The following is a 19,143-nucleotide window of genomic DNA, read 5'->3' on the forward strand; positions in this document are numbered from 1 at the left end:
CCAGTTATGTATCAGGTCATAAGAGATACAAAAATTGCCGCTCACTGTTCTATTCACATATTAAAGATGTATCTTCTCAATTCTTTTCGAAATAATGTCATATATGTCTCTTTGTTGCCACTTATAGATGAGACTGTTTAATGTCATATTTTTGTTTGGTATTTGTTCCGTTTTCACATCTGATCTATATCTTGTTCTCAATTCTGCCATGTGGTTTGTTTATTACTGTTGCAACTTGAGGAACATATCTGCAGTATTGCTTTTTCAAGCGATTGGTTTAAACTAAACTGATGGATGATTGGTTGATAGAATAGAACATTCTGTTTTCCAAAGTGGTTCAGTTATTGTTGGAGTTACACATAAACGTGGACCAGGCTGAAGTTACAGCTGAAGGTTTCGGCGATGCTTGATGATGTGGGGTGACGTTATATCAAAGTTATACTATTGAAAGCAGTTCTGTCACAGCCAGCGATAAGGAAAGCAACTTGGCAATATGTGGTGAGTTTATTTTGGTTTTCTGATATCTAGATGTTCTCGTTACTGATATGATGTATGTTTTCAGGAGAATTTGCAAAATTGTCGTTTACTGATACTAGGTAGAAGAAGCATGAACCTGTGCATACACGTATTGTAAGTTACTTATATCCTATATTTGTTACTTGACTGTTTAGAGCTATGTTACATCTGTTTAGAGTGTTGTTGATACCATCACTATTAGCATAAGATGGTTCCACTTTTCTATCAACTGCAATGTAGTGCTTCCGCTTTCCTTCTCCTGGTTTGAAGTTTGATTTCTCACCAGGTGAGAAGTACCTGGTAGCTTACCATTGATGTTGATTGTCTTAACCAAGATCTGATAAATATCAATAAGGAAAACACAGAGGATTAGTTGAAGGGGGAGGACCTCGAGATGCTTAGAGTGGAGCTCCACAATCTTAAAATGATGAAGGAATATAAATCTAACTTGGTATGATTTCTAAATCTAGCTCTGGTTCTTCACTTTTTCGTCGTTCAGGTTCTGTGAAATGGTTCAAGAGTATTTTTAAACTCTAGCTGATAATATGTGTTAATGGTTGACTCTGTAGACTCAAGTACATCATGAAGTATGCTTCTAACATCTTGCGACTAGTATAATTTCAAAATATTTGAAGTTTTTGGCGGACTACAACTCAAAGCTTATTGAATCAAGTAAATATATAACAACACGGTAAGCTATTAAGGTATGGTAACTTATACGAGATTATTAAACATTAAAACGATATTATTGGCTGATCAATCTGGTGTACCATTTAAAACAGTTATTAGGTGATGATATATTGCTAGATGAATATAAAAAGGACGAATGAAGAAGAAGTGATGCAGACATCACACCTACTGATGGACTGAGTGAGCTACCTGCTGAAGAACTCACCGACGGACTCGCTAAAGGACTCGCTGACGGACTTCCAGAAGGACTTGTTGACGGACTCGCTGAAGGACTTGCTGACAGACCATTCTTACAACCTAGTAACTCCAACCATCAACTGATTGCGGGCTTGAAATACAAACGTCAATATGGATATTTTATGAAGAACCATCGAGCCACCTATAGTCATTACAAAGATGGATCAAGCGATGGTTGAGAAACCATCAATTTACCTTACCCGACAACCAAACCGGAGCCAAACAAGGAAAGTCTCTTACCACGTCTTTATTGGTCTATTTTGAAGCCTCTAGCTCGTGTAGAAGCTTCTAAGAGTCTAAAGACACGCTCCTTATCCTTTAAAGAAGAAATATTCTCCATTGAAGACACTTACCATAACCGGACCCGAGGGAATCACACCATGATTCCGGCCACAAGCATTGAAGCTGCGAATATTCTCAAGACATCTAAGCCTCCTTTTCAACTAGAAGACTCAAGCCACGAGATTATATCTCCTTCTCCAAGACACATCCCACTTCTTTCCATATCCGGCACCAACGCATCACCACCACTTATTCCCAACGGCTAGAAGATCACATCCTCTCCAAGTTATCATTTATTTCGAATATTGTTTCCTTATTTTCATTTCTTGACCGTTGGAGGTCTCTTTGTTTCGAGCCTATATAAGCTCTTCTTCTTTTGTCTCTTAAAACACACAATTTTCAAGTAATAAAAAGTTCAGTTTGTTTGCTTTCAAAGTTAAAGTCTTTGAGCATTTGTTTGAGTCATTCTCTTTGTGTGGTTTCCCCTTAGAGCTTGTCTCGTGAGTCCCTTAACCTTGTGTGGTTTCCCCTTGGTTAATTGATTCGTTCTGGTTACTCTTTGCTTCCATCACCATCACTACAACACTTCCGCAAGCCATTCTGCATGAACTCTTGAACTATCCCTTGATTTACGAAAGGTGTGATTCCGATCGTGTATCAAGAAGCCAGATAAAGAAAGAGGAGAAGCTCTCCAGGTAAGTTAGTAACCTTTATGATATTGTCGGATATCTCCTCCTAACATGTCTTTCGTCAGTAGTAAGAAACCATTTTGGGCTAAGTCTGTTTCTTGCAGAAGTCGAGTTCTTTGGCTTAACCATAGGGCTTACACATGGTTATATTATTTTGTTGTATTGTTCTTCATTTACCTCTAGTTGGTTCCTAACTTCCTATGAACAAGACTCGTTTACTTCATGCAGTAAAGGAAAAAGTGAGTGTCAAGTACGAATCCATGTTGAGCAATCAAGAACCACATATGCACACAGTCAATGTTTTTATGTCTGATTAAGCGCTTTTTTGCACTTTGTTCAGTAAGCTGAACAAGACAACAACTACAATTAAAGTACATCATACTATTTCACTTGAGAACTGTTTTGATAGTAATAATAAACAAGAAAACTGATTGCATTCTCGTTTTTATAGGAAGCTAAAAGATCCCTTGAAGCGTAAACAACCCTCATTTACCTACTTAATATGCAAACGGGAGGAGAGCTGCTTTACGAGAAGATAACAAGAGCTTTTTGGAGGTAAGAAAATTAAAATTCAATTTTTATACTCTTTTCTTCTGTTATTTGGACTCTTGAATCTAATTGTGCGGATGAATGGTGATTACATGTTAACCGCAAATAGGTCTGGTCCCATATGGATTGTATGAAGCAAGAGAAGTTAAAAAACAGTTTCATGAACTTAACTGTGCATATTCTTAAATGTGTAATAGATGGCAAGGAAGAACAAGGAGATATACATGAAATGGAAGGATATAAAGTATGTAAATCTCAGTTAGATTGATCTTGACTCCAGCAGAGTGCACCATTCTTAAGTACTATCTGAATCTAGCCTCTTCGTTTATCCTTTCAAAATCAATCCTCCCGGGAGCTCAATCTTACCCTCAGTCCCTCACCGTAACTTCTCAGAGGAATTTGCTTTACTTGATCGCTATTTCGGTAAGCTCAATGCAGGAACCACAGATGGCATGTCTACTCTGCTTCTTCTACTGACGAAGTTGCAGTTTGCGATAAACCCGTGTACACAATGGAGACTTGCATGACTGGTCTAGACAAGAAAAATGATTTTCAACTTCAGCTTCTGAGATGACTACTAGCTTTGGGATCAGGAACGAAAAGAACTAAGTATCAGAGCTAACTCGCCAGCTTCCAATCCCGGGAAGAAACCCAGTTCACGCGTCGTGGGAATACAATACACAGAACAGAAGAAAGATGCACCTGAGAGTAAAAATAAAAATATTCTCTGAGGACAACGATTACCACAGGAGGAGCAAATAGGTCGAGACATCCACAGATAGTTAGGCAGAATCAATAGCGCTCCACATGAGAGAGACCAGGATGAACGAGGCTTCAAGTATAAGTCCTTCCCAAGCAAACATGTAATGTGTAGGTGGACACAACAATACTCATCACACCTATAAAACCCTTCTTCTGGATTTATTTTTCCCTCACAAGCTTCACACCAATACGTCATGTCACTTGTCTTCTTCCCATAAGAAAGAGGGAGTATGTGTTTATCATGCTTATACCTCACTTGTTGTGGTAAAGTAGCACATTTGAAACACAAAGCATAGTCACACTCCTCCTCAATGCAATTGAAGGTTTCCTTGGTGTACTCGCCTGGCGCTTTGGCGCAAACCGAACAGTTTCTTTCCTCATTTGGTTTGGATGTTAGGAATAAATGATGCATATGACTTGGATGAAGTAAAGGCTCTGAAATTGTGGCGCACTGCACATGTAGCCTAAAATCGCAATCTATTTTACTGCACTTATAGAAGAAACCAGATATACACAACGAAGGACAAGCTGAACAGTAATCACGATCAGAATTATTCCAAGACCCAACATCTCTGAGAGGGTTATCTGATATTAAAGTGAGTAGATGTGGATGTATTGGATGATGTAATCTGCGAGAGAGATTTGCACATTCTTCATGTAGAATGAAATCACATTGCAAACAAGAGTAGGAGTTACCAAAATAAATTGGCATGATGCATGCTTGACACAGCTTATTCTCGTCGTAATCTTTGCCGTTGTTCTCATCAAGTGTCAAATGATGATGTTCATGACTGAAATGCTGTATGATTCCATCGCTTATCGTCAGGAATGGCTCAAGTTCTTCCACTTCTTCTTCTGACTCTCCTTCACGTTCTATACCATCCCAAACATTTGGTTGAGTGGCACATTTTGAATGCACCGCATAAAGACAACCTTTCTTGATGCAATGATATCCCCCGTAATCATTGTTAATCTTCCGGCGACAAACACCACAAATCCAATCTCCTTTTCGGAAAGAATGGGTAAAAGAGATACAATGGAGGTGGCGAGAAATCCGTATGACATGAGGTAAGCTGAAACAGCTTTGATGGATAATAAAGTCGCAAGGGGGACATATATAGAACACCAAATTTGAATGTTTCAAGGCGCATAGGCTGCAAGTTTGGGGATCTTGACTTGGAAACAGGGCAAGTGTATGCTCATGCCACTTGGGTTGGTCAATAGACAAGACTGGTGATTTCTTGGCACATGTAAACTTGAGCCCAAAATCGCAAGGAGAGCAAAAATAAAACATACTTGCGGTATCGTCACGGAGAAGTTCGTGACAGCAATAGCATTGCCTGGTTTTGTCATCATTGAACAAGGCAAGCTGGAGAGAATGTTTAGGATGAAGAGGGTGTTTGATCTCGACCGGAGCCTTGCTATTATCTTCATGGTTCTCTCCATAGCAACCTCGGCAGACAAAATGGGTATCATCTTTTTCTTCAGTTAACATGAACTTATCCCAGTTAAAAGGAAGACAGTCCCACTTATTCTTTCTCCAGGAGACTACTCGTGCTTCAGTTGAGTCGTCGTCGCTCACTGGATCGTCCCACTTTTGATTCCTGGTCCATAAGCCTTGTTCAATCACATGAAATTTTCCCTTTTTCAATATGACTTGTACTTGAGGGCAAAGGGAAATAAGATTCTTCCACTTTGAATTCATAGACAGGACGTGGGAGAATATACGATGGATGAGTGATATGAGCTTCGGCTCCGGGTCGAGACTCAATGTTTCCGTAACCAGTAGAAAAAGCTTCTTATTGAGAGACTTCCATACAACTCTTTTCGTAAGTGAGCCCGTTTCAAACTCAACCGTCTTGTCTTTAAAAAGGTTCAAGATATCCACCATGTTCGGCTTCGAATATCTTAAGTTGGTGGGAGAGGATCTGAAAGAAGCGAGTGATATGAGTGATATGAGGTTCCGTAGGGGCTCGGGCTGAGAATCAACATCCATAGAGTTGAAGACAGAGATAGATTGATTAGTGAGTGACATGAGCTCCGACTCGGGCTTCGGCTGCAAATTCCAATCCACTGAGGTGGCCAGAGAGATTATATATCTACTGAGTGACAAGAACCTCCGAGAGTAATTCCAATTCAGTCTCTCAGACAAATTATCGTCCAGAAAGATTAGTTGAGTAATGAATGATTTGAGCTTCAGCTCCGGAGAGTTGTCGACGAGGGATATTATTTTCTGAATGAGTGATATGAGCTCCGGCTGCGGCTTCATACTCCATGTTTCCTTGATTAGTGACATGAGCGTAGACTCCGGAACCGGCTCCTCCCAATCTGAAGAGTTGACGAAATGCGTTCGAGAAATGAGTGATATGAGCTTCCTTAGCGAATTCGGCTGGGACTCCAAATCCATCTCCTTGAAAAAATCGATTGTTTCAGAGATGAGTGACATCAGCTCCGTCTCCGTCTCCGTCACCATTGACTTAACCAGAGAGATTATTTGACTAATCACTGACATGACCTCTTCTGGATCCGAGTTTATATAGCTTTTCAAAGCATTGAATCTCAAGATGAGTAGTATGAGCTTCGCCTCCGGATCCATCGAGACTTGCCGAGAGAAAATTGTGAGAGTAAGATGAGAGAATTTTCACTATGAATGAAACTTAATGGTTGCTCTCTGTGTTTGTGAATGCTAATTGTGTAATATTTTGCAAATATTTATAAACAGACAATCTCAATCTTATCCGAGACGAGCCGACCACGTCGTGTTGTTCAACAGAGTAAGTAAATTCATTCACGTACTACAGTCCCGGTTAAAAGAAAAACAAAAATTAGATCAATTTTAAAAATGTGTAAATTTAAAATTTAAATATTATAAAAATACATTTATCTTCTGCACGTCTATTTAGACAAGCTATTATATGATTAAAGCGTAATTTTCTTATTCAAATAATGTTTCTTAAGCTTGTGTGAATACAGCGAAAGAAAATAATGTTTCTTAAGCTTGTGTGAATACAGCGAAAGAATATATTATTACTCTTACAGTTCTCTAGATTCACGTCGCTAGTCTTTGTTTACTCATATCGATTGTCCCGGCCATGTTAGTTTGGTTACTTCGACTTCCTTATTTTATTTTTTTATCTTCACTCTTCTAACTTCTAAGAGGCAAGCGTTCTTCTCTTACAATTTAAATAACCAAAAATAAATACCCTAAAAAAGGAAGAAGATTTGATTTCATTGTATCAAAACTATCAATTGAAGAAAGAAGGCAAAGTCATGGCAATTAATATGACAGCTAACATAGACAGCTAAAAAATATAAAGCGCTTAATTTGTGTTTATTCTCACTTGTTTCTATCATAATAGTATTAATAATGATTACTGTATTTAGGTGATATGACAAAAACAAATAAAATAAAATAGATAAATGACAATAAAATTGTTTGTACATGTTAAAAAAAAGCACATCACTAATTGTTACGATCAGAAAATTGATGGTTCTAACCAAAATAATGTTAGGTTCTGTTTATTTTTTTATTTTGCATTTGAATGATATTTGTTTTAGCATTTGTTATTGAGAATATTACGTGTTGAGGCACTTTTCTGAAAGTTTAGCCGTAATTAGACACTTCACAATCATTAGATACTTTTTTGATGTGAATTGACATCACTACCCTCTAACTATCTCTTCCTTTGCTTAGTAATATCTCTTCGTTATCTTTTTTTTTAGGAATACAAAAACAATTTTGGCCTCTCTTGTTCTTCATCTCTCTTTCCAAAATAAAAATCCAATCTTTTAGGACACTCTTAATATTCAAAATTGAATCTTTTAAGGTTTATCATCATCTTCCTTATCTCTCAACAATCTATTGCTTCTCTTCTTCTTTCTCTCTCGAGATCTTTTTCAAATATATTCTCAAATCCACCTTTGTCTGCTGGATCTGATTCCAAAACATGTGAAAGTCTCTGGTCACAGAATTTCCGTCAGAAGTTTCCTCGAAAATTACAACAACGCTATCGACATTCTCTCTTTCGATTTCGATTCCATGATCGTGAAGCCTCTCCCGAATTTCAACAACCGCATCAAAATTGTAACCACTTGGGCAAGTTACGTTTCTCTCTTTCTCTCGAAGTTCTAGACCCTATCTTTTTGGCGCTCCAACAATCATATCTCCGTCAAGAGGACGTTATCCTCTCAAACGTGGATCTAGCTCTGATTCTCTTCACTTATATTTCGCAGATTAGTTTTTTTTTACAAAGGATTCGAGATGATTTTGGAAACCATGACCAATTAATTTGGTTAATCTTATTAAATGAACAAAATTAACCATACAATTACATCCACAAGGTTAATACATTCTCATACTATACTATATAAACTCTACCATAAAACGTCGGATATGTGGACACACATCATAATGACAGTCAGTGTTGTGGACAGCCTTTGCTAATTTTGGTTCATGAACTTTAGCTTCATGGATACAACGTGAGCCTTCGAGACCTTGTAGAGATCTTCTGTAATTTCAGTAAAATTAAAAGTTGGATTTAACAATTATAACCATCCACAAATGTGTGTATGTCTTGTTATAAGAATTTATCTTTAGATCCAATACAAAAATGTTGACAACTAATGTTTTCTCTTTTCTCTCTCTTACTAATCGTTTTATGTCTTCGTGTCAAAACAAGAAACTAACCAAAGACTAGAGAGAAAGAGAGTGAAGGTTCTTTTTGTGCTTGTGTTAAAATGAGTGAGTTAAGCAAAGCATTAATGAGAAATGAGAGATGTAAGAGAAGTGAACCTCTAAAAGTTAAATAGAGGAAGAACTCCAAAAGCTCAACAATTTTTTATCGACGATTACTGTTCATGTCTAAATTTGTGCATTGATATGAAACGACATGTGAGTTACTAGGTGACCATTTGGACTTGATTTTTTGGACACTCGTCAATGTCCTCTATCCACCGCTTTTCAGCCACTGTTCTGTAGCCTTTGCAGCAAGTGTTCTGTAACCACCAATTAATATGGACATCATTGTAACAAAATCACCACATATAGCTTGTTTTTGGGATTGTTCACCTATTAATCAAACATGAAAAGATTCACAAATCTCACCATAACAATCCATAATTCACAATCCATAATAAGCCATCCATAATGCACATACCAATAAAAAAAGCAGAGCGAGCTACAAACACACTTTTATCCACGAACATAGATTTACCAAACACATCCATCAACGTTCGATATATCAACTTGGGCTTCTCTATCAGTTTTCAAATAAATTAAACCCATAACTTCAATATTTTCAGAAAAAACATGACTAGCAAACTATAAGAGCCTAATCCACTAATTGTTCGATTTAATCGCAAGTAAATTCACGATGAACAAAGACCTCTAATCTCTGTAACATCGTAATATCTAGAATTTCACGGTGATATAAACAGAAAAAATCAGTAGAGACAATAACAAAGAAACTTATTGTTAGAGGATTCTGAGAATCGCAAGGATGATGATCATCTTCTTCCTGGGTTTGTTGTCGTGGATCTCAAACTTAGAGATTATGAAGAGATTATGAGGAGACGACAAATCGAAAGTTTATGAGGAGATTATATATGGTATAATGAAGATTGGTGATTTCTTATGGAAAGGAGAGAAAATTAATGGGAACGACCATGATTTTGTAAGAATTATAGAGAACAACAATGATTTTGAAAGAGAGAACTGAAAATGATGAAAAACAAAAGAATATGGAAGAGAGAGAGATGATAAAAAGAAGATAATTTCTCACCCACACGATCTCAACAATAATGAGTTTAAAATTATTGCGTAATCACTACTTTAGGGGTAAATTGGTCCAATTTTCTCTCAAAAAGATGGCAAAGTGCTCACTCTCTCATAAGTGTCTCAAAAAGAATAATATTATCAAAAAGTGCCTAAACGTGTCACAATCCCTTTGTTATTTTATATAGATGATGTATTTAATTGGATTTTTTTTTTTTAGTTATTTTCTAATTCATCCTAATTTTAATATGTAGAAAAAATAACTAAAATATTTATGTATTTATGTATTTATCTGTGTAGTTGATGTGAAGGGATACTTGAGACAAGAGAGAGGACTAGAGGAGCTTGAACGTGGAGGTTCGATTCTTTACGAGAAATTTGTCAAATCTGTTGTCTGTTGAATGATGTTTATTTTTCTTTTCCTAAGGATCTTTTGTGTATTATTTTCGATTGAGAGAGAACATGTTATAGTTTTCTGATGAAAGCAGCTGTTTTTGTTTTGAAGTTTGTAATTGTTAAGTTCTCTAGTTGCTGCACCAGAAAGGTTATATGTTCTATACTTTGTTGCTAAATCAACCGTGATCCCAAGACTAATTTCAGAATGTTCCTTGTTTTAAATCCGGTTACGACGATCATTTTCTGATAAGAGAGCTCACATGTGGGAGATCATGAGTCATGTATGAGGAACAAAAGAGAAGCAGAGTATTGAATAGATAGAAGAGTATAGAAGAAGTTATGCTTGTATTGATGTGTGTGTAAGAAAAGTATGGTTTCTTAGAGGAGAGTTAGGAGATTTCTTGAACAAAAGTTCATTGTTAGGGCTTGATGCTTTGGAAGAGTTTCATATATTAGTTTCCCAGTGGGATGGTAATAGTAGTTTAAATTTCAAGAAATTAACAATGATACTTGGGATGTTACCAAAAACCTGCAAGAAAACCTTGATTGCTGATTTTGAATTCCAAGGAATCAGTGTCACAGTCCCAAAGGAACAAGTTTGTTTCCTTGAGACTGATGAGTGTCTAACTTTTCTGATAAAATGTGAATTATATTACCCAAAGGAACAAGTTTATTTACAAAAGCTTGGGGGCAGGAGCTTCTAGGGCCAAAAAAATATTAAACATCCGTAGATAAACTATTACATAGAAACATAGAAACTTGAAAGCATGGGAGAATCATTGGGAGAGCAGCCTAATCGGAAACGCCTTGCTAGAAGAATGTCTTTGATGTTTCTCTCGATCTGATTGAAGACCACCGCAAAAGTAACTGAGACATAATCATGATACCTGATGTTTCTTTCTTTCCATATCAAGTAGATTGTTGCTTGAACAGCAATTCGCTTCAAGGTTGAAGAGAGAGTAGGAGTCGTTAACAACAAGCAGAAGATAAGGGTCTAACTTTGTGATTCTATAATTGTTTCAGAAAGACAACTTGACAGAAAGAGAACTAATTAGCAGAGCTACCTCGCCAGCTTGAAATCCCCGAAAGAAACCCAGTTCACCTCTTGTGGGTATACAATACACGGAACAGAAGAAAGATGAAAGTGAGACTAAAATTATTCTCTGTGGACAACGATTATGACAGGATGAGCAAATAGGTCGAGATATACCCATAAAGTTAGGCAGAATCAATAGCGATCCCCTAGAGATAGACCATGATGAACGAGGCTTCAAGTATAAGTCCTTCCCAAGCATACATGTAATGTGTAGGTGGACACAACAATACTCATCACACTTATAAAACCCTTCTTCAGGATTTATTTTCCCCTCACAAGCTTCACACCAATAGGTCATGCTACTTGTCTTCTTCCCATAAAAAAGAGGGAGTATGTGTTTATCATGCTTATACCTCACTTTTTGAGGTAAAGTAGCACATTTGAAACACAAAGCAAAGTCACACTCTTCCTCAATGCAATTGAAGGTTTCCTTGGTGTAATAACCTCGCGCTTCGGCGCAAACCGAACAGTTTCTTTCCTCATCTGGTTTGGATGTTAGGAATAAAGGATGCATATGACTTGGATGAAGTAAAGGCTCCGAAATTCTGGCGCACTGCACATGTAGCCTAAAATCGCAATTTCTTTCACTGCACTCATAGAAGAAACCAGCTATACACAACGAAGGACAAGCTGAACAAATATCACGATCAGAATTAATCGAATACCCGACAGGTCTGAGAGGGTTATCTGTTACTAAAGTGAGTTGATGTGGATGTATCGGGTGATCTAATCTGCGAGAAAGTTTTGCACATTCTTCATGTAGAATGAAATCACATTGCAAGCAAGAGTAGGAGTTACCAAAATAAATAGGCATGATGCATGCTTGACACAGCTTATTCTCGTCGTAATCTTTGCTGGTGTTCTCATCAAGTGTCAAATGATGATGTTCATGACTGAAATGTTGTATGATTCCATCGCTTATCGTCACGAATGGCTCAAGTTCTTCCACTTCTTCTTCTGACTCTCCTTCACGTCCTATACCATCCCAAACATTTGTTTGAGTGGCGCATTTTGAATGAACCGCATAAAAACAACCGTTCTTGATGCAATGATACCCCCCGTAATCATTGTTAATCTTCCGGCGGCAAACACCACAAATACCATCTCCTTTTGGGAAAGAATGGGTAAAAGAGATACAATGGAGGTGGCGAGAAATCCGTATGACATGAGGTAAGCTAAAACAGCTTTGATGAACGATAAAGTCGCAAGGGGGACATATATAGAAAACCAAATTTGAATGTTTGAAGGCGCATAGGCTGCAAGTTTGGGGATCCTGACTTGGAAACACAGCAAGTGTATGCTCATGCCACTTGGGTTGGTCGATAGACAAGACTGGTGATTTCTTGGCACATGTAAATTTGAGCCCAAAATCGCAAGGAGAACAAAAATAAAACATACTTGTGGTATCGTCATGGAGAACTTCGTGACAGCAATAGCATTGCCTAAAAAAATGATTATGAATTCGAAAAGAATATAGAAACTAACTATGGCTGAATAGTACCTGTCGGAAATATACTTTAAATGACTATAGACTCCTTACAATAGGTTTTTGGTTCAGGGGACAAATAGCTTCATAGGCATATCATTTCAAATTTTGAAATTTGAAATCACCCGGAGCCCAAAGTTGGTTTGAAGACGCAACCGATATAGACTATAATTTCAAGAAAATGAATAATTTTCATTTATATCAGAAAATATGCTCTAAACAGAAAACCCTAGCGCCTATTCCGTTTCTCTCTCTGTTGAAGAACATACCTGCAGAAAAAAAAAACCACATGCGACATCAAAATCCCGTTTAAAATCTGTCGATTCGTGTGTTTGTGCTACATACGGGGTCGAATCCATCAATCCCGAAGGTAAATATTGTTAGATCTGGATTTTAAAGCACACAATTAGTATATTTCACAAGGGATTTAGTTTAGTAACTGTTGATAAGCAAATAAAGTTCTCGTCGTCGCAGGTGAAATCTGTATACGCTAATACTGTTTCTAGATGGCGAACCACCCTCTTCCTCGTCGGTTGTTTCGGGCTGGATCTGAACCAAACGGTGAAAGAGTCCAGTCTTACAATGAGTTATCTTTAATCGATGACATCGCCAACGCTCTAGATGAAGACGACATGAAGATTCTACGGAAATCGCAGTTTGGAAAATTATTTGATATCCCGGAGGGAGCCGCGTATTCTGGGAAGCTTATTCACTTTCTTCTAACGAGGCAGCTAGTTGTTAGCAAGGAAAATGAAATCTGGGTAATATTCTCTGGTTCCCCAATTCGGTTTTCGATATCTGAGTTTGAAAGAGTAACTGGGCTCAACTACAACAAACTCCCTCATGTCAAAGAGAGAAAGGGGAAACGAAAATTACTTCCTGGCAAGTATTGGTACAACTTATTTGACTGGAGTGATGTATCTGTTGAGTGGGTTGTTGGTAGGCTGAAGAAACGAATGGTTGAAGATCAAGGAATTCGTCTACGGTACGCTACTCTAGCCCTCATTGATGGCGTCTTGTGCCCGACGTCGGATAGAAGCAAAATATCTCCGGTACATGCGGACATGGCAGAAAATCTGGATAAGTTTCTTAATCATCCGTGGGGAACTACATCTTTTTTATTGACGTTGAAGAGTGTTACAGCAAGGGGTGCTGATAAGCTTATGCAGAAATATGTCACGGTTCAGGGATTCCCACACGCAATCCAACTATTGTTCCTTGAAAGTGTGCCTCGAATTAGGGAATTGCAATTCCCTGAGGTTGACGAAGATGATGACTCAGATATGGAGGAAACACAGAAGGAAATAGAGCGTCTATGGAGCTTGAAGTTGGATATTGTCTGGAAAGTCGATAGGCAGTCCCAAGTAATCGTTGCATTTCGTCCTTTTATAAAATACATACTATTATACTTTATATCATGTTATATAAAACTTTAGTTAATGTACTTCTACATAACATGATTTTAAATTGTCTAGCATGTATTAACTTAAAATAGCGTACTTATTGGGATTGCAGTATGTGAAGGGTAATTTTAGAGATTTAATACAATTAGTCTACGTTATTTGAGGGTGTATTATGATTTATTGATAAATCACATCCTTTAAATATATGTAACATGTTTTAATTTAATCAACCGTGTTATGTTTGGTCTGGAGTTGGGTTTTAATCTAGTTGTTCTATGGGATACCGTAATAATGTATTGACTACTTTACATAAGTTTTGTATTGCATTACGTTAAGGGTAATGTTAGAGATTTATTAAAATTAGTCTACATTATGTCGCTTTTAATATGATTTATTGATAAATCGCATGTTGTATATATATTTCACATGATTTAATTTAATCACCCGTGTAATGTTTCGTCTGTAGTTGGGCGTAAATCTTGTTGGTTTAGGGGATAACGTAATAATGTATTAGATATTTTACTATAGCTTCTTTTTGTTTTAAATTTATATCATCTGATATTTATGAATATTCTCTGGCTTTTAAACGTAAAACTAAACATTCTTTATTAATAACAATAGCATGATCTTAAATTAAGAAATCTTGATTTTTTTGCAGACCAAAGTCACATCTGTTATGAGTGGTACAGCTAATGGTGACCCTTTCTCGAGAGGGTGGATTGATGACGTAGCTGATCCTCGTGTTGACAGCTTATTGCAACTTATTAGAGAGGATCACCTATTTAAGGGATCCATGTTCTTAGGTGGTGTAGTCCCTGATTCTTTGCCTGATGAAAGGAATGACAACAGCGATGTTTGTAGCACTCATGATTGTGGTGATGATGACAACAACCAAACTAATGAAACCATGGATGCCTCCTCCAAAACTCGTAAAGCTAAAGGCCAGTTTAGCATACCAGACTCGATCAAAAACTATATTGACAAGAAAGACAAGCGAATGGAGACTCGTATGTTGAAGGCTATAGCTGATTCGGAGGCTAGATTAAGCACCTTACTGAGAGCAACCCATGGCAAACATCATGTGTACGAAGAGGTTCAACGTCCTGGAGTGGGTGTGAAGGGAGGATCTGTTGTTGATATGGATACATCTGTGGGAGTGCATACCATGAAGAATAGTGCAACAGATATTCTTGATCAAGTTTTAGGGGAAGTGATGGAAGATATCAATGATGATTCACCTACCCAGCCGACAAATACTAAACATCGCTTATTTCCGAAGGCAAAGCCACTGAACCGTAGTTTGCTGGTAATAATTTATAAGTTTATCTTCTTTTACCTTTTATTTGTTAACATTTATTACTTCTATAACTGTTTGTCATCTGCAGAAGAGGAGGAGAGTACACAATAGTTCAACGTCTACCACCCTTCCACTTGTGGAGGTAGACACTAGGTCAGGAGATATTGCTGCTTCTGTAGAGAAACCTCAACAGCAAGTTAAAGGTTCCGGGATTGTTGGCGACTCCGATGAAGTACCTCAGGATGGAAATCATGACAGTCCGTCAAGCAGTGATTCACCAAATCCTGATGAAGCTCCCCAACTACAGGTTCCAGTTAATCCTGACACAGAATACAATGCTTATATTGAATCGGAGCCAAACATTACGGAACCATCTATGGTATTGCATTCACCTTTTGGAACTAAGAATCCATCCTCTTTGCAAGTTGTTGAATTACCATGTTTTACCAATTCATTGGTTCTATTTCGGTTCATTGATGTTTGTTTTTTGGTTTTCCAGTTTCAGGCAGATGAGAATAGCAATGATAAATCCACCCCACACCCACCAGATGATGAGATTGTGTCGGGGAAAGACGAAGAAACAATCGCTGCCCCACCTACTCTAAGTGATGCGGTTAGACCTGATACTCTGTATTGTTAGTTTGTATGATGTCATCTTACCACATATTTATGTTGTGGGTTTGATGTTTGTTTTTTTGTTTTCCAGTTTCAGGCAGATGAGAATAGCAATGATAAATCTACCCCACACCCACAAGATGATGAGATTGTGTCAGGGAAAGACGAAGAAACAATCGTTGCCCCACCTACTCTAAGTGATGCGGTTAGATCTGAGTCTCTGTATTGTTAGTTTGTATGATGTCATCTTACCACATATTTATGTTGTGGGTTTGATGTAGGCTAATTTATCCAAACCAGAGGGTGGAAGCATTGTTTCTGACAGAGATGCACATAGAATAGCAGATACTCCTGCTTTAAATGATGAGGTAAGAGCTGAATTACATAAAAAACATTAGATGCGCTATAATGTATCACATTTTAATGTTTCCCCCACGTTGTAGGCCAATTTATCCAGCTCGGTGATACAAAATTCTTCGGTCGCAGGCTCCCCGCCAACTGAATTAGTGGCCCGCGATGACAAGGTTGCTATGAATGAGTTAGAGTCTTAGTAGATATGAATTTCATAGGTTCTTAGGGGCATCATTGTTAGAACTCAGTTTATCTGGTTATGGTTTTGTTTTTAAAATAACGGATTTTATTTCCACAACGTTCTATATTTCTAAAGTTCACGTGGTTTTGTTATAAAACTAAGGGACATGCTTTATAACTATATAACATACATTAGTTTATATTAGTTCTCGTCGTAGTTGGTCATGAGTTTTATTTAAAACACGGTTGATTTAAGTTGGTTAAGGTTTTATATTCTTGAACAGCATGTGTTAATTATAAAGTGCATGTTAAACATTTGCTTATGAGGACAAATATCATGCATTATATAAAACATGAAAGTGCTTTTTAATAAAAACTCGTGAATTTAGTGTATATGTCAGATTATTTCTAACTAATCTTCCATTTTTCTCAGCTCAAACCTGTAACACTTATTTCATCCTCCAAGAGTAGTAGGACGGTTATATTTGGTCATGATGTTAGCCGCATTGCTAAGATTAATCGTTTATATGCACTGACTTGGTATTCTTTCCTCATCTTTGTTATGCTATGATAATTTCATTTCATTTTAATTAACTTAATTATAACCTATCTACCCGGTGTTTTAGGCCCATTGATTTTGGTGCTGATCGGACCTTGTCTTCATCGGAACTCCGGGATATTGTAGAATTGAAGGCAGTCGTGCCTAGTTTGGTATTATATATATATATCCACAGATTCAAATATACAGCTATTTATTTTCATCCATGAAGAGTCCTTTAACAGCGTAAATCCATTTACTATTCCTCAGGTTATGGACATATTCATAAACTGCATAAGGATTGATTGGACAGCAAAAAATATCATAGAGAAGCAGCAAGATGTAACATTCATTGATTCGGCATTTGCCAATGAATTATGCAAGCATTACCCCAAATTCTCGAAGACAGCTGACAAGGGAATGTATGGGTTTGACCATGATCTACTAGAATGCACTCCCTCCGGGTTTGGAAGGGTCTACTTTCCCTTTCTCGTCGACTCAAAGCATTGGGTGGGGCTATGTCTTGATGTGAATTCAAAAGTCATTACTGTTCTAGACTGCTATACAGGATTATGGCGTGAAACCAAGTTGAAGAATATCCTTTCGCCCTTGGCTGAAATGCTACCTTACCTTTTTCGTTTTGCTTCAAAGAAGGGTGGGGAAAAGAAACTTCGATTGAAAGCTGTTGTTGTTAACAGGGAAAATGAAGTTCCACTGGCTGATGCTGTACAATATTCGGGTGTTTTTGCTGCTCATTTAATAGAAGTGCATGCCGAGGGTGGGATTCAGTCATGCAAGGAAGTGACCCACGTTTCTGTGGTGACTGCTGCAAAAAAATATTTTATTGCTGGGTAAGAGTTGGCTAATGGGACGCTCGGAAACTGCACCTAGTTTTTTGTATTACTATCACCTTATTCTGTAATTTTGCAGAGACCTTTCCTAGGATATTAATGTTGTTTCGATGTATCGTTATTCTGTCTGTTTATATAATTACTACCTGATATTGTTTTATGTACCATAGTATTTACTTTGATGACATGTGTTTTTAAAATATAGATGCATTAAAACTGATGCATCTACGAGAATTACGACTTTGTACTCTCTAGATATCTAAACCCAACAATTGTTAATATATATGCTTGTAAACAATCATGTTTAATCGAAATTGCTTGTCTGTAAAGTTTATGACATGTTATGTTAGCGTACAACTTGTTATTCATAGATACATTTTTAAATTGTTTGATCTTAAACAAGGATTCTTAACTAATATTAATATACATGTAGGATGGCTTTTATTGTTTTGACATGTTCTGTTAGCATACAATTAGATGTTCACTGTTGCAAATGGAACTATTTAGTATTATTTAACTAATATAAATCAAACAACGAGACATTAGACATAATAATCATAACACAACATACATACAACATGTAATGTCAACAAACATTACGTTATTTTTAAGAGTTACCCGACTGGTGACAAGTTTCCACAGATACTAAAACATTAGACATACAACAAGTAAAACCCAGTCATATCATGTTATCGGCCGATTAGGATGAGAAGCTCCTAACAGCTAACATCGCCGACAGAATTCTTTGGAACAAAAGAATATATAGCACTCTTCGCACCTATTATATATGTTGTGGATTGATACACATGGGGGATGGGCCCCATTCTATGTAAGCCTGTAAACTGTACCTTGACGCACCGCCATTCGCTCAAGAGCTGCAAATAGAGAGTCTCCCATAGCGAATACCTCGGCCCAAGGTTGTGCAAACAACTGTTCAGTGAAAAACTCACCTAGCTCTTTCTCTCCACCACAAATTGTCAACATTGCCATCACAAACAGTGCCACATCTACTTTGTTTATCGCTTTGAAAATGTGTTTTTAGCCATGTTTAAATCTTTTTCCCAACAAGCGTACATGAGCCCTTCCAAGTAATGTGCTTCGGGGTTGTTTGTCTCCAATGCGTCTTCAAATTGTTTTTTGAATAACCCACCCACCCGCATAAGTACAGGATTTTGTCTGTACTTTCTCATTTCAACTCGAGCTATCATGTGTGTATAGGGAGGATTATGTTATTCATTGGTCGGTGAGATTCATGTATATATAGGGCAATACTGGTGGAGTGTGTATACACACATTTATGTGGGGTTGGTGGTGGGTAGATAATGTGTGGTGGGAGTAAACTTATTGAGTTCTATTAAAATATTTCAAGTGGGACTGGAATCCTATGTAAACAGTGTTCATCGCATGTGTTGCAGTATAATAACATGTATTA

General features: G+C 37.3%; 4 protein-coding genes and 1 pseudogene across 5 annotated transcripts; 3 read left to right on the forward strand and 2 right to left on the reverse strand.

Annotated features, from left to right (window-relative positions):
- Window positions 1-1,222: 1,222 nt before the first annotated feature.
- Window positions 1,223-2,139, forward strand: AT3G26235 (uncharacterized protein; the record flags this gene model as incomplete). The annotated part of the gene is made up of 3 exons (NM_148753.2): window positions 1,223-1,280; window positions 1,363-1,617; window positions 1,717-2,139. 3 exons carry the CDS (start codon window positions 1,223-1,225, stop codon window positions 1,989-1,991), a joined length of 588 nt encoding a protein of 195 aa, NP_683595.1. The 3' UTR covers window positions 1,992-2,139.
- A 257-nt stretch (window positions 2,140-2,396) lies between these two features.
- On the forward strand, window positions 2,397-3,694 carry AT3G26237 (uncharacterized protein; the record flags this gene model as incomplete). Its single annotated transcript, NM_001338794.1, is given in 6 exon segments — window positions 2,397-2,420; window positions 2,643-2,785; window positions 2,866-2,969; window positions 3,161-3,207; window positions 3,227-3,386; window positions 3,557-3,694. The coding sequence occupies 3 exon segments, from the start codon at window positions 3,161-3,163 to the stop codon at window positions 3,692-3,694; spliced, it is 345 nt and encodes a 114-aa protein (NP_001326727.1). The 5' UTR covers window positions 2,397-2,420; window positions 2,643-2,785; window positions 2,866-2,969.
- AT3G26240 (Cysteine/Histidine-rich C1 domain family protein) lies at window positions 3,107-6,411 on the reverse strand. The gene has a single exon (NM_113531.3). The coding sequence runs from the start codon at window positions 6,319-6,321 to the stop codon at window positions 3,553-3,555; it is 2,769 nt and encodes a 922-aa protein (NP_189255.1). The 5' UTR covers window positions 6,322-6,411; the 3' UTR covers window positions 3,107-3,552.
- Window positions 6,412-10,913: 4,502 nt separating this feature from the next.
- Window positions 10,914-12,386, reverse strand: AT3G26250 (Cysteine/Histidine-rich C1 domain family protein; the record flags this gene model as incomplete). Its single annotated transcript, NM_113532.1, has 1 exon — window positions 10,914-12,386. The coding sequence occupies one exon, from the start codon at window positions 12,384-12,386 to the stop codon at window positions 10,914-10,916; it is 1,473 nt and encodes a 490-aa protein (NP_189256.1).
- Window positions 12,387-12,982: 596 nt separating this feature from the next.
- Window positions 12,983-17,715, forward strand: AT3G26260 (annotated as a pseudogene; the record flags this gene model as incomplete). Its single annotated transcript has 10 exons — window positions 12,983-13,840; window positions 14,538-15,185; window positions 15,265-15,555; window positions 15,676-15,789; window positions 15,883-15,996; window positions 16,073-16,159; window positions 16,235-16,315; window positions 16,756-16,862; window positions 16,949-17,033; window positions 17,131-17,715.
- Window positions 17,716-19,143: the final 1,428 nt, after the last annotated feature.

The sequence above is a fragment of the Arabidopsis thaliana genome, chromosome 3 (genome assembly GCF_000001735.4).
Source record: "Arabidopsis thaliana chromosome 3, partial sequence".
NCBI lineage: Eukaryota > Viridiplantae > Streptophyta > Magnoliopsida > Brassicales > Brassicaceae > Arabidopsis > Arabidopsis thaliana.

What these genes read in the sequence shown, in the direction of transcription:
- AT3G26240 (NM_113531.3), bottom strand. Translation starts at nt 6,321, where the DNA reads ATGGATCCGGAGGCGAAGCTCATACTACTCATCTTGAGATTCAATGCT.